Source organism: Protopterus annectens, chromosome 7.part0 (genome assembly GCF_019279795.1).
Source record: "Protopterus annectens isolate FY-2018-M chromosome 7.part0, PAN1.0, whole genome shotgun sequence".
In the NCBI taxonomy this organism is placed as follows: domain Eukaryota; kingdom Metazoa; phylum Chordata; order Ceratodontiformes; family Protopteridae; genus Protopterus; species Protopterus annectens.
The window spans coordinates 80,007,639-80,031,975 of NC_056739.1; the positions used below are offsets into that span (position 1 = coordinate 80,007,639).

Consider the following 24,337-nt stretch of genomic DNA (forward strand, 5'->3'; position numbering starts at 1 on the left):
TTGTACACAGTTGTTTTTGCATTCATTTTACTTGCTCTGTACATATCCACAGGTTTTAATTACATCAGCTTTTTCCATTACTGCACAGTTCCTTGTCTCTTCTTGCAGAATCATTTTACTCACAAAAAGGGACAGTCCTTGACTGCATTCTTCAGTTCAATAACACAAGCATTTATAGTCTTTGCAGGACCATGTGCACTTGTAAGGAACAGGCTTCTAATAAGCAGCAAATTATTTTTGGTCTGGCAGCAACTGCTGAATTTATCTCCGTGTTGCTATGTAGTTTGACCCTCTTCTGACACCATATCATGTCTAGAAAAGTGATACCTAACAATCAAATTCAGTAAACGTATAACTTTCAGCAGTTCTATATCAGTTTTCCAAAATATTTTGCTAGAAGAAAGTGTTACCATAAAGAATGTTAAAGGAGAACTGCAACCACAGACTTAAAAAACATGTTTATTTCATCATGTCTTGATGTTTCCTTTATTATAACACAATTTTTGGACTATATACTTTTTTATATATTTTAAATGTAATTCCACAGTCTGACCAACATAGGGTTCAGCATCTTGATTTGTTTAGTCTATCTCTAGGTATTCCACAAATATGCAGTATTTGGCTTTAAAATATTACATTATAGCCTCTAAGCTCCTGTCAATGCACTGATTTTACATGTGTTTTTACATATACCTTGCTTTCTTTTAGTCAGTCAGGTTTAATTACCATGTCTTGCTTTTCACTTCTAGTTAAAAGACAAATCGGGATAATCACACAAAACAGTATTCTCAATGCCTGTCACTTCTTTTTTTTCTAATGTGGCCTATTTTCATTCTTTTGGTATGCCTGAATTATAGTCCTTAAACTCATCTCACCTCACCCTAAACACCTCCCCTTATCTGTCAAAGTGGCAAATGTAATTTGAGGTATTTGCTGCTGTGACTGATAGCTCACAGTAGCAGACAAAGTTTATGTACCTTGTACTGTACACCTACATACTGAGGGTCACTTATTTTTGCTGCACCATTGCCTCTTTCTGTCCTCAAATTTTAATCCTTACTACCTACTAATTGGTAACACATTGCTTGGCAAATCTTCCAATTTCATTTTTCAGGGAGTCCTGAGAAAGCAAAACTCTTAACTGTGTCACAAAGGCCATAAAAAGAAAACTTTTTGTTTTTATATAGCACTGTGATGCACTTAAAATAAGATTATTTGCATCGACGTGCATTTTCTAAACAGTAATGCAACTGTAAACTATCACATTATTGACTTAACAGTAATCGCCATTGATTACTGAGAAGTTATGAGGGACAGGTCAAAAGAAAGATTAAATGAGCATTCAGCAAAATCAGGGACATTTGAGATGTATGGTCTTGGGCCATTTACCTCTTATTGTACTGTTGTCTGTATTTCCTCCCTGTAATTTGTCTCTTGCAAATGGAGGATTTATCCAAGTTGTCTGCAGTAACCTTCTTAAACCAATAAGTCATTGTTAATGAGTCTTCTCGGATTTATTTTTCACACTTTGTAACTCAGTATGTAGCCGTCTTCACTGTTTTGTTTCTGATTCTGGTCACTTCGGTTTTTCATTCCATATATTACTTTTTATTGTGTTTATATAAATATGTTTATTTTTTAATTCCAAGATACCACAGTTGGTGTTTCTTAAAGCACCCATGTCACTTATTACAATGAAAGAAAAGTTGTTTATAAAGACATCCAGGTTCCTATCCCTGCATCAGATAACAGATGAATGAACATGCACTGAATAAGTAAAAACTGCCTTCTTTGCATAAAATGCATTACTTATCCACCTTGAATGCCTCCTTATGGTGACATACCCTAACCTGTACTAAATGACAGTGTTAAATAATGAATTCACAAAAGCCCACTCCTGGAATGGCAGTCTTACCCAAAGTTACTATTATACATTCCTTGGCACTGAATTTTTGGCACCAGTTATTAGTTTGCATCAAGCCTTCTCGAAGAGTATCTATGTTTTTGGGGGTTTCTATGAATGTGTCTAGTTTGCAATCGCCTGTGAACGTGGTCATCCAGAGGCCAGTGACATTACACTTTACTTCAGAGAAGAAGATGCCAAAAATAAGTTGTCCCAGCACCAAGCACTTGCTGACTTTGCTACTGACTGACCTTTTGGCAGACTTCTTGGGACTTATCCGTAAGCCAACTGACTGTCCAGTGGATGATGCAGGAACTTGCATCTACTCTCGTGAGCTCATGTACAATGCTCAAGTGAGGTATGATGTAGAATGCCTTGGCAGATCAAAGTAGGCCATATGCACCATTCTGCCACATCCATTGCTTTCGTGAATTCCTCAAAGTCCACCAAGTTGAGCAGGCATGACCTGCCCTTGACTGAATCAAACTGGGTTAGGTCCAGTGTCTGAAGATTTTCAATGTCATTATTTATCACATCCAAGATAATTCTTTCTATGGCTTTGCATACAAGACTAGTCAGTCTTATAAATCGATAATTACCCTGGTCGGTAGATGGCCTGCCCTTGTGCAGAGGGATAACACCTGCAATCCTACATTCATTTGGCATAAAGTCTGTTTGGAGGCTATGGTTAAATAAACATTCTAGCGGGCCCCTCAAGTTGTTTCCTGCTATCTAGGAATAATCTTGGCATATTATTAGGACCCATCGATGCAGTGTTCTTGACCTTTTAGATCACTCGGAACCTTTTCCCTAGTGATAGTTATAGCAGGGGTTACTTTTTGAGAGATGACAAGGGGAGAAAACAAGATAAAGTTGGGGCTTACTTTATCTGCCAGCAGATTTGCTATATCCTCTGGCTCAGTGTAGGTAGCTTAATTTCAATTAATTTAGCATACTGTTATGTATTGACTTTGGGGCTGTTAACTTTACTAAAGAATCCCTTGTGATTGTAATTAGGTTAGCAGGATACTTTAACTTCATTAAATTTTGCCAGAGTGTCACCTAATAGCAGGCGGTTTGCCTTGGAGTAATTCCTGAAAGTTCCAGATCAGGCTAGTGTCCCAGGTTTTATTTCAAAGGAGACAGCTTCATGGTCTGACCTGATCTGTGAGGATGTTACACTGTGTTGTGGGCGTGTGTGTGTGTGTAAGGGAGGGGGTTGCAACCTTCACTCATGTTCATGAGGGCTAGGTCGAGCATTTTTGCACCCCTAGTGGGCATACGGGCTAGTTGGAATGCTTGGGCCTGTGAATTTGGGATTGTGTAGATTTCCAGTTTATACTGATATAGTTGAAGTTCCCCATGAATATGCATGGATATGACATTGGGTTGACTGCAGAGTTACTCTAGTATATTTAATTACCTCACTGCCTATGAACATACAAGTTGGCTCACCAATCCTAAGTAGAGGGATGTGACTTGACTTGCTGCTTGGGCTGCCTGGTTGGGAGACTGAGTATACAAATAAATTTACTTGTAACCTTACCACAGAAACCATTACCACAACTGCAGACATGGCCACATTCCTTACAACCAAGTCCTACTGCACCCCCGTAGAAAAGATGTAGGTCCACCGCACTGTTACAGCCATACTGCAGCCCCCCACAAAAAAAATGTACAGACCATGACCTGACACTGCAATATATCTCTTTTGCCCTATCATACTGATTGCCTTGTGCTCATACTACATGGGCAGAAAAGCTGTTAAGACTTTATAAGCCTCAATGTCATGCTATGGCAGCCAGTCCCACAGATGTCCATTCACACAGGTGCTGACGTTTAGCACAAAGCATCCATGTCACATCACAGCAGGCAGATCACTATCCTAGTAGGACTAGCCTGGCAACAAAAACTAAACGAATAACGTATTATCCCTCTGTCCTTTCTACCTCTCTGCTACTCTTAAAGAATTACTGATGTTTACCCATTTTTTAAACTAATGTAAATCTTACTAGAATGTACATACACAGAATATACAGTCTAATCCGAACTAGTTCTGTTTGGATCCACAGTGTGCCCTACTGGAAAAGAACAGAAATATACATGCACTGTTGTAACTGTTTAAATGTGTATATTTTAACAGTGGAAACTGGGATAAATGAGGTTAACCTCATTCTAGTAAATTTTAGAAAAATACCTGAAATTAAATTACTTTATGGATGGGCCATAAAAGATGGTATCTTACAGTTTTCAATACAGCAACAGACAATGTCTGTACTAGGAAACAGTCTGTATTGTCTTTAGAGTGAATTAATTACTTGTCTTAAAAGCATGAAGGAATGCAATTGTTTTATGACTTCCAGCATCTGCCAGAGATCTGAAGAGAAGCCCTTGTTCATGTATTTTTAGAGGTAGATGCTAAATACTGCCAGCTTTTTCAATAGTTGTTTGGCATGGAAACTAGCAGTCAGATGACAAGAAAGGATGTCATTCTGCACGTTATCTCAGCAGTAATATTTGAGATATTAATTTGAGAAGTCTCTTAGTGAGACAGAACATTCTGCATTCTGTCTTGGACCTGACAACAACTAGAACCACCATTCACCACAACATTTGCCTTGCTCTATTAGTAAGTTCTTACATTATAGCATAATTCTCTTAGATTCAGTCAGGAATATAGGAAAAAAGAAGTCATGTTCTTACCATAATGCTCCATCTGTGTTGTTGATCTTCATTCATTCATGACAGATGGGTTTCGGTTCCGTCTTCGGAACTAACTCAACCAATATAGCAAGCTCGTACCAGCCAAAAACTCTCGAGCTAAGGTTACCCATAGTGCCCCTCTCCTCAGATCGAGTTTGCCCGTAAGGAAAGAAAGTGAAGGCTTTGTCTGATCAAATGCCCCATCAAGTAACCAGGACCAAATCCGAACCTCCAGGAGTCTTTCGGAGGAGGTAGGAGTGTGGGATGTCATGAATGAATGAAGATCAACAACACAGATGGAACATTAAGGTAAGAGCATAACTTCTTTATCTGATGTGTGACGGATGGGACAGAATCCCTAGCTACTTTATGTCCTGGGAGGCCCCATGGAAGGATATTCCTGAGCACCATTGAGCCAAAGGATGCTCTTCCCCTGGAGACCAAGTCCAATTTGTAATGAGTGATAAAGGTATGAGGAGAAGCCCAAGTGGCTGCTGCACAAATGACATCCATCGAAGCTCTAGAATGAAAAGCTACTGAACTATTAATTGATCTGGTTGAATGCATCTTTATTTTTGTATTTAAACTGATTTGGTTCTGTTGACAAAGGAGATGCATTCTCTCAGCCAATTTGCAAAGGTGACTTTAGAAATTGATCTTCTCAACTTGGGTCCTGAGAAAGACAGGAATAACTGGTCAGATTTTTGGAAATGTTTAGTTCTATTCAAATAGAAGCGTAATTGTCTATGTACATCCAATAAATGCAAATAATATTCCCCATTATTTCAGAAACTAGTGAAGAAAACTGGCAAGTCAATGGATTGGTTAATATTCAACTCTGAAACAACCTTGGGTAGAAAAGATAGGTTAGTCTGAAGTGATACTCTCTCTTTGTGGAAAACAATGTAAGGGTGTTTTACACACAAAGCCTGTAATTCTGATATTCTTCTTCCTGGGGTAATGGCTACCAAGAACAAAGATTTCCAAGACAAGAATTTTTTTGTCACAACTGGCCGCAGGCTCAAAGGGATGAGGAGTCAAAGATTGTAGGACCAGTGTGAGATTCCAAGGTTCAATGGACTTTTTGAAAGGTGGTCTTATATGTAAAAAAAAACCTTTCAAGAAGGTTTTCAGAGGTGACGAGATATCAGACAGGAATCCTGGAAACCATTGAGAAAATTTGAGATGGTTGCTAATTGGACCTGGATCATAGAAGCTAAAGCTCCTGAATGGAGTAGGGTTGAAAAATACTCTAAAACCAAACTGATCAGAGCTGAGAAGGGATCTATTCCTTTTTCACGAGACCAATACACAAATCTGTTCCATTTACTATGATAAATCTTTCTGGTGGATGGTTTATGGGAAGCCACAAGGATTTTTTAAACAGGGGAAGAAAGGTCATTTTGCCTGGAAATTGCTGGAAGTGGAGTAACCAAGCTGTCAGCTTGAGGCTCGATAGGTTTGGATGGATCAACCCCTGTGGGTGTGACAGAAATCCTGGAGTTGGATCCAGAATCCATGGTCGATGAACCAGATGTGGCAAAAGGAAGGGAAACCAGACTCGTCAGGGCCAATAGGGTGCAATGAGGATTACTTTGCTTCTCAACCAAAGAGCCTTCTTTAGAAACTGTGGTATCGGGGAAAGGGAGGAAAGGCATACAGTAGTCCCGGAGGCCAACTGTGTACTACAGCATCCCTCGGGGATTCCATCTGAGGAGGGGATCATGGAAAAGTAGCTGCTGCATTTGTGGTTAGTGGGGGATGCAAATAGATTGCAGCAAAGCTGGCCCCAGCGATGGAAGATCTCCGCCGCTACCACTGGATGGGGCATTGTCCTCAATCACTTTGGAATTCCCAGGAATGTGCATTGCTACTAGAAAGAGGTTGAAGGCTATCGCTCACTGTCAAATTCTCATGGCCTCCCGACACAACAGGTAGGATCTGGTTCCCCCTTGTTTGTTGATGTACCAGATGACCAACATTGTCCGAATGGATAGCTATTGTTCCCAATAGGAGGGCAGAGTGGAATGCTTGCAATGCCAGAAGCACCGCCCTCAGTTCTAGGACACTGATAAGCAAATTGGCCTCCATGGGGGACCAAGTGCCTTGGACTGTCTTTTCTGAAAACACCCTCCCCCCACTCCACCAGGGATGTGTTCATGGTCACTATGGCCTTGGGCTGAGAGAGTGAGAAGGGACGACTCCATAGTTCCATTTCTGGCTTCATCCACCAATTCAGATCTTGCTTGCAACGGTTGGTTTTGCATACTGAATGGGACATAGGATGTATTAATAGGGACCCACTGAGAGGCTTAGCAGCCACTGAAGAAATCTCATATGCAGTCTTGCTAGGGGAACTACAGTAATCCTTGCTGCCACTGATCCTAGCAGTTGAAGGACTAAATGAGCTGGGACTTTGTATTGACAGAGTATCACTCAGAGTTGAGATCTTAGTTTGTGAAGCCTGTAATAAGGGAGGGCGACAATGCAAGTCCTCATGTCAAATGCCGCTCCTATAAATTCTAGGCTTTGGGTAGGTACTAGTTGTGACTTCTCTTCGTTTATAGAAATTCCTAAGAGTTGTACTAGCTGTAGGGTATAATGCAAGGCAAGAAGCAGTAGATTCTTGGAGGGGGCGATAAGGAGCCAATCGTCTAAATATGGACACACACACAATCCTTGTAGTCTCAAGTGAGCCATTACTACTGCCAAACATTTGGTAAACACTCTGGGGGCTGTGGAGAGACCAAAGGGCAGCGCTCAAAATTGGTAATGACTGACTCCCAGCCAGAAGCGGAGATATCTTCTGGACCATTTGTCCATTTTTATGTGGTAACATGCATCTTGGAGATCTATCGAGCACATCCAATAGGCTTTTCCCAGAAACAGGAGAATAGACTGAACTGTGACCTTCCGGAATTTGGTCTGTTTGACGAACTTGTTCAGGATGCTGAGGTCCAGGATTGGCTTCCAGTCCCTTGTCTTTTTTGGCACTAAAGAATCTTTGAGTAGAATCCGGATTCTATCTGGTCTGGTGGGACTGCTTGGATTACTCTTTTTCGAGCAGTTTTCGAATTTCTTATGCTGCTTTGTTAATCTGACTGAATGGAATGTCAGGGATTCTCCTTTGTGGTCTCGGGCAAAGATTGAAGGGGATGTGGTAACCTCTGGTAATTATCGTCTGCACCCGGGAATGTGATGTTAATGAGTGCCAGGCTAAGGGGTACAGAAAGAATCATCCCCGGACTGCTTCCAGAGGCAAGCAATAGGGCTGCATTTCAGGAGCGCTGGTAGGGCTGTCCAGAAAAGGAATCTCCGGACCCCTGGTTATGCAGACCCCCCCCCCCCGGCATGGGGGGGATCTTCCAGAAGAGTTCCCCCTCTGCCCTGGGGGGAGAACTCGCCACGTGTGTCATGAAAATGCCCTTGGGATTTCCTGAACCACATCTTTCCTCTTCTCGGATTCCTTGTATAGGATCGTTGGGGAGTGGAAAAACATACGCCCACAGCAGATAGGGTCTTTGTCTTTCTCACACCTGGCTAGCGTGTCTAACTTTTGGACCAAAGAGAGAGGAAGCATCTGGGAGCACTGACAAAGGAAGACTTGAAAGGGTCCACAAAGTCGCACAAGCACATTCAGGTGTGACGTCTCATGACAACACCTGTACCCGCTGCTCTGACCATCCCCTTGGTTGTATGGGCAATCAACCGCATGGACGAGTTGGATATGGATTCCAGGTTGGCAAGCTGTGAAGCAACTTTTGTCACGTACCTCATCAGACACTGCTCCCGCCAATGTCCTTGAGAGTTCTGTAATCAGTTCCCTTTGTAGATAGGTAAAATATGCCAGGTAATTCAACAACCATATGGCAAAGGTCGTTGAAGCATAAACCCACTTCCCCAGTCTATCATCAGAGACTCCCTTTTTGGAGGATTAACAGCAGGACTCTCATCTGAGAGTTCTTTCTTGGTAGCCGCCGCCACCAATATAGCCTCTACTGCCAAGCCTTTGGACCAATGGGGCTGATCCTATGGAGGGAAGAGTATTTTATCTGGTCTCCGGGGCCTTCCAGGCGCACTGCACAATGAGTTTTACCAAGTCATCTGCAGGTGGGGTCACCCAGGAAGTAGCGGGTCGGGCATGGAAAGCCTGCAAGAAAACAGATTCCTCCTATGAAGGGTTGGTGGACTTCCAGTCACCCCCTCTGTTTCAAGATCTCCAGTATGTCTCCAAAGGAGACATCCTCAGGAGATGATCATGGGGACCCTTCCCCTCATCATAATCTGCATCTTCGGTGAGGGATTCTTCCCGAGAATCAACATGCTTCCTCTTGCAAGATCTCTTATGGGGTGGCTCTTCAGGGGGAAGATTAGAAGAGGACTCCAAAGAGAGGGTGCCCTGCAGTAGGGTGTCTTGCTGCCCCAGTGCCTGATACCCCAGAGTAGTGGACTGTGGCAGCTGCGAACTAGAGGGCATGTATGTATGGAATTCCAGTGCCGAGGGAGCCAACTGCGAGCCTGCATAGGCAAGTGCCCTCTCCATAATCTGGAAGGCAGGCCCACCTGAAGAGGGATGGGAGCCCAGAACCAAAAAAGACCGCCTCGGAACTGGGATCACACCCTGCGCCAACGAGCCCACCTCCAAGAAAGGAGCCACGAGAGGACTCAGAGCCGTCAAAGCAGCCGTAACAGTAGATGGCACTGTAGAAAAAATTGGCGCCGTACTAGGGATCACGGCGTCGACAGACCAGTTATGGTCCCAAGGATGGGTTGGCTCCAACTGAGCCGTGGTCTACAGGGTAGGCTCTGGAACCAAGGTAAGATCTACCAATGGAATTGACGTGGTTGGCACCGGGGTAAGCACTGGCAATGATGGCTCCAAGACCTGTAGGGAGGTTGAAGAAGGAATATAGGTTGGAGTCTGTGGAGAAAAACCTTCGGCTCCGGGCAGGAGGGAGGTCCTAGAAGGGGTTGGGATGCCTCTGGCCTCTGGGAGCTGATTCCAGAGTCTCACTACGTCAAGCTCCAAAAGACACACCTGGTAGAATGGGTTGACATCCCTGATGGGGATTCAGGCTGATCTAGGAATGGACCAGCAAAGGGGTCAACAGATGGAGAATATATGGTCCTGGCTAGTGTGTCAACATTTGGCACCATGGTCGAAAGACTGAAAGGTTGTGATGAATGGGGGAAATGACCAGTTTTAATGGGGATACTATTTTTGGTGCAGAGAGCGTCTGTGGTACCGTAGAAAGAATCGGTACCATGGGAGTAGTCGTCAATGTCGATTCCGTGGTAAAGGACAGCACAGTGGACAGAGTTTTTGACTCCGGTGCAGACACAGGTGTCGGAATCATTTCAGCAATTTTTGGTTTTGGTTCCAAATGAACTTAGGCCTTAGTGGTTTTCAATTCCTGCGTATGAGATGACAAAGGTACTGACTAGCTCTTCTTCGACTCTTTTTTAGGAGAGGCTCAGATAAAGCTTCCAAGAAAGGGGTTTTTAAAAGACCCTTACAGATTAGCTTGTTCTTGTGTTAGGTTAAGGTGTGGGCAACTAAAGCCCTTGCATAATTCTGAAAAAAAGAAACACTTAGCTTGAGAGCTGTCCTGATGTGTTGAAACTCTACACAACAAATGAGATCTGAGGAGAGGGGCACTATGGGTAACCTTAAGTTGAGAGTTTTTGGCTGGCACATGTTTGCTATATCAGCAGAGTCGGTTCCGAGGATGGTACCGAAACCCATCCGTCAATGAATGGAGATTAGCAACATCAGATGCTTAGTTTAGATGTTTTTCTTTGAGACTGCCCTGCAATGATGTTTTAAATATTTCCTGTGGTTTTGAACTCTGATGTCACTGTGAATATATATTTAGTACTGTCTTGTTCTTTTATTATTTATTATTAAATATATTTAAACCTGACTAATGGCTTGGTGGAGAGGTTAAACTTTACTCTAAAGACCATGCTATGGGCATTTGCAGACCAGTTCAAGAGGGAGTGGGACAAATATTTGCCCCATCGGTTTTGCCTATAGAGAACTGCCCCAGAAATCCACAGATTTTTCACCCTTTGAGTTGCTGTATGGGCATAAGGTAAGGGAACCTCTAGATCTGATTCGCGATGAGTGGGTGGGTGATTGTGAATCCCACAAGGAGTCTGTTGTGGCATATGTCCTAAACCTCACAACAAGGTTCAGAGAACTCATGGGCTTGGCCCAGGAGAATCGGGCCTAAGCCCAACAGCAGAAAAAGGTCTGGTATGACAAGAATGCTTGAGCTAGAAAGTATGCGGTGGGGCAGCAGGTTATGGTTCTCATTCCTGTTAGACACAACAAGCTGCAGGCAGCTTGGGAGGGACGCTTCAAAGTGGTAAGTAAGGTCAGTGATGTTAACTACATGGTAGAACTGTTAGGCAGGGGCACAAACTGCACCATGGTAACATGATGAAACCCTATCATGATAGGGAGGCCCTGGTGCTAAGTATTTGCCGTAGAAGGCAGGAGGAGTCCGAGGGGAATCTATGGCTGCAAGAAGACGGCCAGCAAAATTCAAAATTACTATGGTGGAGCCTAGGGGTGCAGGTATATGATAGGATAGCGCAACACTGTACTGGTGTCAGCAATGCAAAGGCAGCTGGAATCTCAAGACAGGTAATGGGGTAATGTATTTACAGATAGGCTCATTCCTCTCAAGCAACGTTTCTCAAGGGTCACTCGAAAAAACAGCTCGAGTCTTTGGAGGGGGGGGGGTGACGAAAGGAGATGGTGCCAGCCCAGCTGGAATATTGCAAATAATTATATGTCATTGGTGAACACAGAAATGATTTGTGTAAGATGCTTGCATTACAAATATATTAGAACTGTATGTCATGTATAGATCAAACTGCTTGTACAGATGTGTGAGTTGAAAAGGATATTTGCAAAAGGCTTGTGTTTAAAATGGATCCACAGTGTGCCTTACTGGAAAAGAACAGAAATGTACATACACTATTGTAACTGTTTAAATGTATATATTTTAACAGTCGAAACTGGGACACAGGAAGTTAACCTCAGTCTAGTAAATTTTAAAAAAATAACTGAAATTAAATTACTTTATGGCTAGGCCGTAACAGACACAATGTCTGTACTAGGAAACTTTCTGTATTGTCTTTACTGTGAATTACTTGTCTTAAAAGCATGAAGGAATGCAGTTGTTTTATAACGTCCAGCATCTTATTTATTTGTATTTATTTAACATTTGTTTACTGTGAAAGATCAACTTGGAATGAAGCTAATTTTCATCGGAGGCCTGGGGATAAACGCTCCAAATACATGTCTTTGTAGCATCTGCCAAAGATCTGAGGAGTAGCCCTTGTTTATGTATTTTTACGGGTAGATGCTAAATACTGGTAGCTCCATCAGTGGTCGTTTGGCCTGGGAAAGTACAGTTTTGTACCTACCATAAATGTAGATGTTCGAAGATCCACATTGCTGCAGTCCTTACTTATGGGTAGTCCGCTGTCCCCGGTCGGCCCGAATACCAAAGTATTAGGCTGACGTCGGTCATGGGCGCCTAGATCTGACATCAGAGCGTCAGGGTATAAAGGCGCATGACCGACGTCATATCCTCAGTCTTTTCTTGCCCCAGATGTCAGAAGGCCAAACCAGAAAGGCCACAGCCAAAAACAGAATACCTCCCAAAAACATGCCCAACAACAACCATCACCTAAAGCATAGCACCAAGTCAAACTACAGTGGGGAAGGAGGGAGGGTAAACTGGACTGCAGCAATGTGGATCTTCGAACATCTACATTTATGGTAGGTACAAAACTGTACTATGTTCTTCATCTCACATTGCTGCAGTCCTTACTTATGGGTAGAATCCCAAAGCAACGGGAAAGGGAGGATGGTAAAATCATAAAGCATTAGGGGCCGCTAAAATGCCCTGTAAAATTGCAGTGGCAAATCCAGCCCTAGACTTAGAATAAAGAGGAAGGTGGTAATGTTTAGAAAAGGTATGCACTGAACTCCAAGTAGCTGCCTCCAAAATGTCTTTGTAGCTACCCCCTTAGAAAGGCCGTAGAAGTAGCAGTAGCCCTAGTGGAATGAGGCCTGATTCCAGCAGGAATCTCCTTACCATGATGGGAATAACAGAAAGAAATACAAAACCCAATCCATTTAGAAATAGTTTGTTTTGAAACAGGTTTACCCTGTGAACCCAAAGCAAAAGAAACAAACAATTGCTGAGACTGTCTGAACTCCTTGGTTCTGCTCAAATAATAACGCAACTGCCTGTGAATATCCAAAGTATGCAAAATTTTCTCCCTTTATTTTGGGGGTTTGCATAAAAAGTAGGCAAATGAATAGTTTGATTTAAGGCCACACTAGAAACCACTTTAGGCATAAAGGAAGGATTAGTACGCAAAGATACCCTATCCTTATGAAAAATCAGGAAAGGCTCCACTGCCATGAGGGCCTGTAATTCAGAAACCCTTCTTGCAGAGGTAATGGCCAACTAAAAAGCAGTTTTCCATGACAAATACTTTAACTCGGCAGTAGCTGCAGGCTCAAAAGGTTGTAGAGTAAGTTTTTCCAACACAAAATTGAGATCCCAAGCAGGAGGAGGAGCTCTACGTGGGGGTCTTATATTCTTTGCCCCTCTAAGAAATTGCTTAAACCAAGGATGAGAGAATAAAGGAGGGTCACAATCATAGTGAGCAGAAATGGCTGCAGCATGGACCTTTATTGAGGAGAAAGACAAACCCTTGTCCAATAACTCAGTAAGATATTGAAGAGCAACACTTAAATCAGGTTTGGAGACATCAAAGTCCTTTCCTTTGCTCCAAATAAAAAATCTCGTCCATTTATCAGCGTAAACTTTCCTGGTACTAGGCCTCCTGGCCTCCAAAATAACATTCAAAACTTGTTGTGGAAGCTGAGACCCTCCAGAGTCTAAAACAGAATATGCCAGGCTGTTAGATGCAGAGACTGAATCTTGACATTGAGGAAGTGACTGTCCTCTTGTGACAAAAGGTGCGGAATCAAAGGCAGAGGCCATGGAGGTTCTCGTACTAAACTCCTCAGTAGTGGGTACCAGTGTTGTCGAGGCCAATCCGGTGCTATCAAAATCATGGTTGGCTTGTCTTGTCTGGCCTTCAAAAGTACCTTGGGAAGAAGAGGCAGAGGTGGAAAGGCATATACATGCAGATTGGTCCAACTGAATGATAGAGCGCCCACCATCCAAGCTGTGTGATGACACATTTTTGTGCAAAACTTTGGCAACTGGTAATTTAGCGGAGAAGCGAACAGATCTATGTCTGGAGTTCCCCATAACACTGTCAACTGTTGAAATACAAGAGGATCCAATTTCCATTCGTGAGGATCCACTATTTGTCTGCTCAATACATCTGCTAAGGAGTTCTGTGCTCCTGGTAGAAACCTTGCCTGAAGATTGAGGTGTAGATTGAGAGCAGTTTCCCACAGAATCATCGCTTGCCTGCAAAGAGGGTAAGAATGGGTTCCCCCCTGCTTGTTGATGTACCACATGACAGTAGTGTTGTCTGTTTGAATCAACACCTGCCCTGGGTGAAGTAAATCCTTGAAAGCCATCAATGCAAACTGGACTGCTAACATTTCCTTTAAGTTGATATGCAAATGCTGGAGTTTGACAGGCCACGTGTTTTGCACCCATTTTCCATTGAGGTGTGCTCCCCAAGCCTTGTCCGAGGCATCTGTCATTAGAATCTGACTCGCCTCTGGCCGGGTCACAGAGAGTCCCTTGTTTAGGTGACATTCCTGAGCCCACCACAAAAACTCCTTCTGAATGCAAGGTATTATCTGAATGACAGTGTCTAGATCTTGGCAGTGCTGTGTCCATACATTTTTGAGATACCATTGAAGCTTCCTCATATGCAATTTGGCATTGGGAAGTACCAGAATACAAGATGCCAAGAACCCCAAGGCTTGAAGGACTGTCCTTGCAGTCAGCCTGGACCGTAGAGACATTTGATGGAAATAAAGAGAAAGGCTTCTTTGTTTGTCCGGGGTCAAAAAGGCCATCTGGGAAGCTGTGTTCAGTCTCACACCCAGAAAGCACATGTCCTGAGAGGGTACTAGACTGGACTTTGTTTCGTTCACAGAATACCCTAGGCATCTTAACACTGCCATCACATACTGTAGATGAAGAAGTTCATCCCTTTCTTGTGCAATAATCAGGCAGTTGTCCAAATAAGGATAAATCTGTATTCCTCTGAGTCTGAAAAAAGCTATCACTGGAGCCAGAACCTTTGTGAACACTCTGGGCACAGTAGATAAGCCAAAGGGCAATGCAGAGAACTGGTAATGTAAATTTCCAGCCCGAAAACGCAGGTACCTCCTGCAACTGGGCCTGATAGGAACATGAAGGTAAGCCTCTTTGAGATTCAGAGTAACCATCCAGTGATCTTTTCCCAACAGAGGTAAAAGTTGTTGCAAAGTCAGCATCTTGAACTTTGGAATGTCCAGGTAAGTGTTGAGGATAGATAAATCCAAAATTGGTCTCCACGTGTTCCCTTTCTTTGGAACTAGAAACAGGCGAGAATAAAATCCTAGGCCCACTTCTGACAGAGGAACTGGCTGCATAGCTCCTATTTGAAGAAGTAAAGAAATTTGTCTGTGAGCCTCTATCCTTTGCCGAGGAGGGACGTCTGGCATGCCTTTGAAAGGAGGCATGGTATGGAAATAGAACTTGTAACCTCGGTTTATAATGTCCAATACCCATTTGTCCTGGGTGACTAAATGCCAATTTTGCTTGAAAAGAGCCAACTTTCCTCCCAAAGGAGCTGCCAGGCAAGAAGAATCTGGCAGCTGAAAATGCAGGTCATTGGGCCTGTTTACGAAAGGACTGGCCCCTGCCCTCACCAGCAGATTGAGCAGGCGAATTCCATTGTCTCGGCCTGAAGGTACTCTAAGCTCTGCCCCTACCACGTCTAGATCTACCCCTAGACTGAGAATCAGAAGAAGGGTACGTCCACCCCTTAGTAGGCCAATTTCTACTAAACTTTGGAGGTTGTACCTGCAAAAAATCTTTAACAGTCTGCATAGACTTAGCCTTGTCTTCCATTTTCTTTAAGACTGACTCCACAGGAGGACCAAACAAAACTTCAGACTGTAAAGGGGCATCCAGAATTCTAGACTTAACATGCTCAGACAAATTCTGATCCTTAAGCCAGGCGTGCCTACGAATAACTGAACCAGTGGCCGCCACCCTAGAAGAAGCCTGTAAAGCATCAAAACCACATTGCAAAGAGTGCTTACCCACCTGTTCAGAAACATGCACTAAATCCTGCAATTCTTTACACTCTATGCCCTCTGCCAAAGCATCCACTTTAGATCTTAGCTGAGAAAGGAGGAAATTCTGATACTTCAACATATGAAACTGGCAGTTCAAAGCTCTCATTGCTAAAGTAGAAGAGGTATACACCTTCTTACCCCATCTATCCAAAGCTCTAGCTTCCTTATCCAGAGGAACCGGATTCTTAACAACAGAGGCTCTAACACCCTTAGGCCCCTGACTAATAGTTTCTGGGTCCGCCCTAGGACTCTTATACAGATATTTATGAGCCTCAGGCACCCTGTAATACCTGTCCGGTTTAACTGGGGCAGGAGGCACAGAATCTGGATTAAGGGAAGCTTCCGAGAAAACATCTGAAACAACATCCAAAACCGGAGGTATAGCTAAGGGTCTATGCTGTGGTAAAACAAGAACTCCCTAAGTCTCTTCCGGGAATCAGAGTAATCCTGTCCCTCCCACTTAAAATGCTCCCTCATGGAATGCAGAGTTTCTGAAAATGAAAAATCCTCTGGAGGAGAAGCAGAAGGAGTGGAATCCTCTGCATCAGAATCAGAATAAGGAGGAAATCTTGAATGTCTTCAGCAGAAGACTCTGAATCATCTGAGGCCTGCTCCAAACTTTCCAACTCTGGCTCCAACCTGGGCCTCTTATCAGGAGGGGGCATAGAACCTCTAATTAAAGTAATCAAATCCTCTGCCATTTTAAGCATGTGCTTTTTAGGCACAGACCCTGAAGAACCAGAACTGACACCAGAGGAAGGCAAGACAGACCTGCCTTTAGAAGGAGCCTTAGAAACAGTAGCAGAAGGCCTAACCACCCTAGGCATAGAAGGGAGAATAGTAACCTGAGAGGCCCCTTCAGCCTGACCTGCCTCCTGAGAGGCCACATCCTGTAAAATCAAAGCTTCCCCCTGGGACTCAACAGAAACTTCAGCCGGATCCACCTGTTCAGCTGTAGCTTCTAAAGGTCCGGCGTCCGAAACGGACGAATCATCCTGCCTAGGCTTTAAAGATTTGTCTTTGCGCTTCTTAGTAGAAGCAGGCGTCGGAACATCCGACGGCATATTATAATTACACCTCTTGCCAAAGACTAACCTAGCGCAATCTAACCTCCGTTTTATAGTGCGCTTATTAAACCTAGCACAAAACCGACACCCGACTACGTCATGCTCCGGTCCCAAACAAGGAATACAAAGCGAGTGGTAATCCCTATGCGGTATCTGTTTCCCACAAGAAATACAATTATTCACTTTTTCTGACATCCGGTAAGTAACTGAGGCAAGAAAAAACAAAAATATTCCCCAACGGGGTACTTAGCCCAACTTGGTATCGGTCTGAAACTCCGAAAACGAAAAATTTCAGAAAGCCGAACGGCACTTGCAACGCTGCTTCTGCATCGGACCATGCGGCAAAAAAGACTGAGGATATGACGTCGGTCATGCGCCTTTATACCCTGACGCTCTGATGTCAGATCTAGGCGCCCATGACCGACGTCAGCCTAATACTTTGGTATTCGGGCCGACCGAGGACAGCGGACTACCCATAAGTAAGGACTGCAGCAATGCGAGATGAAGAACATCTAGCAGTCGGATGACAAGAAATGTAATTCTACAAGTTATCCCAGCAGTAATATTTGAGATATTAATTTAAGTCTCTTAGACAGAGCATTCTGTCTTGGACCGGACAACTAGAAGAACCATTCACCACATCTGCCTTGATCTGTTAGCAAGTTCTTACATTATAGTTTAACTAGCTTAGATTCAGTCAGGAATATTGCAAAGCTTAGATGTATTTCTTTATTTGAGACTGTCCTTCACTGTTGTTTTAAATATTTCCTGTGGTTTTGAACTGTGATGTCACTGTGAATACATATTTAGTATTGTCTTGTTCTTTTATTATTAAATATATTTAAACCTTTCATTGTGGCTAATCTGTGTAGAGATATTTACGTTTTGAGAGTACTTGCATATTTATTTGGTGACACTGTGTGGGCCACACCAACAGCCTTGCTCTTGGTCAGACTACCATTTGTATTAATATTAAATTTACACAGTAAAATTGGACACCCTTTGTTAGGGGCCTTAAAGTAGCTGATAAAGAGGTGGCAGTGATAACTACCTTATAGTCTGGGCAGAAGGGGGCATAGCTAATAAACCTGTGCCAGCCTTTCCCGGATGTGCGTGTAAAACAAATCTCCAGGAGTGTGTGTCAGCTACTTGGGCAGAGACACTAAGCCCTGGATGAACAGAGTGTTGGAGGACTTGGCTTAAAACCCTGGCTAAAGACTCAACTCTATAGCTGTGCCAGTGGGGAGTCTTATTGGAGATCTGGAGAAAGAGGGAGAAACCAACCCCAGACTGGTCTGTGTGTACTCTTAAGGGAAATTGCACTTTACTGTGAGTGTACTTGTCATCCTCCCAGTGTGTACGTCCCCCATTGTTGCCAGTGGTGAGGACTGAGGCTCCTTGATTACTGGGCCAGTGTTGGGATGTCACACATCACATGCCTGTTATCTTTATTTCAGAGGATTAAGAAAATATAGTGCTTCGCTCTTTTCTGACATCTAAAAGTTTGGGAAGGCTCTTTGAGGTGCCTTCTAATGGTGTCATTAAATAAACACTTCAGATGTTTGTCTGCAAAGCAAATGTGTTTGCTACAATCACTTAAGTCATGACTGTAACATGACCAAAGACCAGAAGAGATACAAAGGAAAAGAACTGTTAAAAAATAAGGGAAAAAAGGCTTGATTAAAGCAAAGAATTAGAAAGGCTAACAGAAGTATTGAAAACAGCCTAAAATAAAATAGAATGCTTTTACCTCACAAAATAAGATTTCCATTCTTAGCTGTCTTGGTCATCCAATGTGCTACAGTACTTTTTTTTTTTTTTTTTTTTAATTTGTGGCAGGAAAAAAAGCTATCTTGTTTTTCTTTGGCAATGTATTATGGTAGCTGTGGGGGAATGTTTTGCAAATTAAGCATTACAGAACCAAATCTATTTTTAGCTCATCGGTTTTGTTACAAAATCATGCATATTGAGATTTTTTTGTCCTTTAAAATGTATACATCTACAAACGAAGACATAGTTTTCAATATTTTAATTGATTATTGCCTCTTCATTTCAGGTGTCATCTTTAGGTGTCACCACCTTCAGTCTTTGTGCTCTGGGTATAGATCGGTTTCATTCAGCTACAAGCATGCAATCCAAGGTTCGACCTGTTGAGCAATGTCAGTCTATTATAGCCAAGCTAGCTGTCATCTGGATTGGGTCAATGATCCTAGCCGTGCCAGAGATTCTCCTATGGCAGATAACTGAAGAAACATCTCCCATTTCTGGAGCAGCTGCTGAGTACTGTGTTATGAAACCATCATCTAAGCTACCAGAGTCAATTTTCTCCCTTATTCTAACCTATCAAAATGCAAGAATGTGGTGGTACTTTGGTTGCTACTTCTGTCTACCTATCCTCTTCACAATAAGCTGCCAGCTGGTGACAAGGAGAATCAGAAATACAGAGAAGAAAGCAGATTTCCGTAGTTCTCCAAAGCATGTTCAGTGTGAAAAACAGCTCAACTGTACTGTGATGGGCTTAGCCGTCATCTATGGCATCTGTATCATTCCTGAAAATGTTTGTAACATTGTAATAGCCTACCTTTCTCCAGAGATGTCAAAGCAAACCCTGGAACTACTCTATCTCATCAATCAGTTCTTTCTGTTCTTCAAGTCCTCCGTGACACCAGTGCTTCTTTTGTGTCTCTGCAAACCACTAGGCCAGGCCTTCATGGATTGCTGCTGTTGCTGTTGTGATGAATGCCGGCAGGATACGTCTTCCAGTGACAGGCCTGATGGCAAGCTCAGAACTGAGATGTCATCTTCTATCTTCTTTGATAAGCCTAAAGAAATAGCATCACCAATTATGGTAATAGGAACACCTTGTTAACTTGTATCAGTCATCATCCAGAGACAAAATATATATATATATATATATACATTTAACAGAAAACTACAGATAATAGAAAGAGAGAGAGCGAACAATGGAGCTTCTAGGCATATCACTGTTTTCACAATGAAATTTTTCATTCCTTCCTAATTTTGCAGACATAACAGTAACAAAAATGATGGTGACAAAAATTCACACAGTATGTATTTTATTTCTGCTCCAAAAATACTGCCAGCTAATAACATCTTTCATGTCACATGTGCTTTTTAAAGAATTAAACACTGAAATCATCAGACAGCTCTCTCTTCTAGAAATGAAGCAGTTTCCTCTAGAATATAAGTATCAAAGCATACATACATCTAATGCAAACTATCTCGGCTTCTCTGGTTTAGCCTAAAATCATCTTGTAAATGAGGAATTAACTCCTTTGATACCATTCACAGTCATTACCTTCTATGAAACAGCAAAACGCAACAGAAATATTATTTTCCAAATCCACATGTTCAGATTTGTGACAGAATGCAAAAAGCATTTGATCGGATTGATGTCAGCTGCCACTTCTTTCAGTGGCTTTTGAGTGCAACTTTTTCTTTCTTTTTTTACCCCAGAATTCAAACTACAAATCTTTAATGCAAATTTATTGTAGCACTTTGATACGATAGCATAACATATATGGAAGAAATTGTAGTGAATTCATTATTTCAGAAATATTAAAAGGAATACTTTTCATTGAACCTGATAGAAATGGAGTCCAAGGCATAAATGTAAAATACTTTTTCATGCTGCTTTGTATCTCAACAGCCAAAGTACCGAAATGGCACATCAGAGTATGTAGACACATAGTTCTCTAATGAACAGTCGCGTAGATGGATGAAATCCAGGTAGAAGTAAATGAGGTCTAAGCGACATCCTATTTCTACATAAGTTTATAGGGCTATAACCATTATCTAATTCACTTAAAGTAATCTAGTCATACAAATACTAGCAATTCATTGTAAACATTTCTCAGGTATTTTTTGCATAAACTACAAGGAACATTGTGCTGTTTCTTTCCTAATGATGCACATAAAACAATCAGTTTGGTAATTTAAGAGTTCTAAATTGCCTCCACCAAATGTTGCTGCAGTAATATAGCCAAAAATCCCACTAACAATAGGCTAAGAGGCAGCACAGATATAAAAATTGCCTTAAGGTATTGGTAATATATATTGACAGTGTTTAGTTGCCTACACTTTTTGAAACTAACATTTAACATTTTTGAACTACAGAAATCAGCTCAGAAGAATCCAAAGTGTAGGGTATACTAACAAACTTGTTCACAAAAAAAAAAAAAAACAAACAGTTTCTTTATCTGAAACCATAAAACAGAATGGCGGATCACTTACAGACATTTTAATCCCCCATCCCATTCCCTCAAATTTTTTTGTAAATTATATTACTCTTTATTTTGACCCAAATGGAACTCTGTCGTGGGTGAACTTGCGTCCTATGATTACTGTATCATTTTGGCAAAATAAATATGTATAAAATCCTTTTAAGAAACAGAAGTTGGCTTTGTTTCAACTGTTGAAAGACCTCCCATGATAACCCAGAATATCCAATTACTAGTCTTAGAAAAACTGCATTATCCCATTTTCTTTAACTGTTCAGGTCTATATTAGAATGACGAAACCTCACTTATGAGAATCCCGAAAGGCCGACACAAACAGCGAACCACATAAACACCAAACGTCCTTAAGCGCGAAATTCAAAATACCAAATCGCCATAGTTGTCCACACCATGTTTAGTGAGGTAAAACGTCAGTAGGAGATTCCCTTATACGGTATAGCTCCCTAACGTAAATGTGCAATAGTTACTGACCTTACGCTTAGGGTGAGGATTAAGTTAAGTGCATATATAGTAATACATTCATATTTATTTTTTTGGGTAGGCAGTACGTAGCGGGCAGTGGAGTTGGCCAACTACGGCAATTCGATATTTTGAATTTCGCGTTCAAGGACGTTCGGTTTTCTTGCGGTTCGGTGTGTATGTGTCGGCCTTTCGGGATTCGCGTAAGTGAGGTTTCGGCATTCTAATATAGACCCAACTGTTCAGTATCAGTTCAATCTTCTGTTGATTCAGTTTCTACTTTCAAAACAGTTGACCCATCATGCACTCAGCCCAATTTCAGATAACTGTTGAAACTTCATAGCTTACTTAATAATACAGTATCACAGTATAAAGTAGGGTTGCATGAAAAGTACTTAAAATAATAGTAAATCTTCTGGGACTGGTGATTATAGCAGCAAGTAAGTCATAACATTTGGGTTTACATACTTTATGCATTTCAGTTCTAATCCAGTACTCGTATAAGTAGTGGCTTCCTAAGGTAATGTTATAGATGGTATGAGACTTGCCCATATAAAAGTTACACTGCTACTGCATATTTTGTTCTGTTCATCAAGCCTCTATTCTTGGTAATTCCTTTCATGTATGTGTGCCTATGAAAGGCAGACCCAGAGCCAAATGGGTGCCCAAATTCAAATTTGTTTTATTTAAAGTATTATAAAGTAGCATGCAACAAGAAACTAGATGGATATGATATCATGGATTATATAAATACTTCCTTCAGTACACCAAATTATGTTATTGTAAGTACATGTTTGTTTGTTAATTTTTCATTTTGACAGCTATGGATGAGCAGAGCACCACTGGAAGAAGTGAAAACAGCAACAGCAAAACCATTCTCCTGGCCACATCAACCATTAGTAGAAAGTACAGTGGATGTACTGACAAGGTTGAACCTGCTCATCCAGATTAAGAAGGTGGTCCATCCTTCTGAATTAACAGTACAGAATCCCATGCTTACACTTCTGCTGGTCACCATCAAAACATATATCTGATCAGTGGATCTGGAGATTAGACGTAGCTTACAATGCATGTTTTGAAAGTATTCAATAAAGCCCACACAGCAGTTTTGAAATATCATCTGAGGATGTATTGCTAGAAAAAAAATGGCAGGAAGGTAGCCACTACTCCAGCTGTGTGTGTTGTAGGCAAAGTTTTATACATTTACATACATGTATGTATGTATATGTATTTACACACACACACACACACACACACACACACACACACACGTGTGTAAAACTTTTGAAGCTAAATTTTTATTTGAGATTGAAACAAAAAGCTTTGAATCTTTTCTGATTAATTTGGTATTGCCCACAAAATCTGAGCTGCTGGTGCAGGTCCTAGCAATTTAAAAATTATCCACCGCTGAACAGTTGGGGAATAAAATAAAAAAATGGACTGATTACAGTTTATCTCAGTTCAAAGCTTACTTATTACTACATAAAGATAGGATGGGTTTGCAATGGCTATCTATAAAAGACCAGATAAAGATGTTTATCAGTAAGGCCTAAGTCTCAGAAATCCTGCCAGAAGTAATAAGTATCTTCCATGGCAGATGTCGATTCAGTTTAACAGCAAGTTCAACGGTAGAAGGGTTACCTTTTCCAAATGAGATACAAATCCCAATCAGGGAACAGGAGCACAGATAATAAAGAATGCACCCTTCTAGAATATTTAAATATGCCAAAGATACAGTGAAGGAGCCTTGGAGGGTGGTGGATGTAGCAGCAAGGTGGACCTTGACAGAATAACTCAAGTCTGTGTTGAAGATCTGTGAATGATAATCTAGGACTGCAAGCACTGGAGCTGTGAAGGGGTCAAATGCCTTCAAAGTTGATCAAGTAGAAAAAGCATCCATTTACTTTTATGCATCTTGCCAGAGACCCAGTACTAGAAAAAGTGAGGATTTGCATCATCCTAGATGAGTAAAATGCTGTGGTGAGGCTTGCTAATGATCTTAAGGATAAACCAACAGAAAAAAAAAGTTATGTACTTACCATAACGTTCCATGCGAGTTGCTCATCTCGCCTTTATTCTTTACTGATGGGGTCGGAGCCAATCCCTTGGCTCTGAGTCGGCCAATTGCAAAGCTCAAGGTCTTCAAATAGCTCAAGGCCAAGTCCCTATCCCATGATGCACCTAGAGCTACCTCAGATCTTGTTTGCTGCGTATTATAATACCATATGTCATTCTTTCACTCCCAAGAAAGGGTATAGAAGGATTGAGCAACCAGGATGGATCCAGCATCTCAGTAATCTAACAGCCCAGGAGGGGTAGGAGGGAGGGACGTAAGAATGAAGGTGAGATGAACAACTCACATGGAACGTTATGGCAAGTACATAACTTCTTTATGTGAAGTTGTTCTATCTTGCCGTTCATTCTTTACTGATGGGTACCGTGTCCCACGCACCATCAATCTCGGGTGGATCACAGGAGTATATTTCTCAAGACCGTGGATCCAAAGGAGGCCCTATCCCTGGAGGCCTTGTCAACTTTGTAATGAGTGAAAAAGGTATGAGGTTTTGACCAAGTGGCTGCTGCGCAAATATTATCAATAGGAAGTCTCACAGAAAAGGCAGATAATGTAGAAACT

General features: G+C 42.0%; 1 protein-coding gene across 1 annotated transcript in view; it reads left to right on the forward strand.

The window, feature by feature from the left end:
- The window catches only part of GPR37L1 (G protein-coupled receptor 37 like 1), a 194,400-nt gene extending 173,808 nt beyond the window's left edge, over positions 1-20,592 (forward strand). Inside the window, exon 2 of the mRNA XM_044076497.1 lies at positions 19,041-20,592. Within this exon, the coding sequence (XP_043932432.1) occupies positions 19,041-19,853 (813 nt within the window). The 3' untranslated portion in view covers positions 19,854-20,592. The remainder of the gene's footprint in view (positions 1-19,040) is intronic.
- The last annotated feature ends 3,745 nt before the right edge of the window (positions 20,593-24,337 follow it).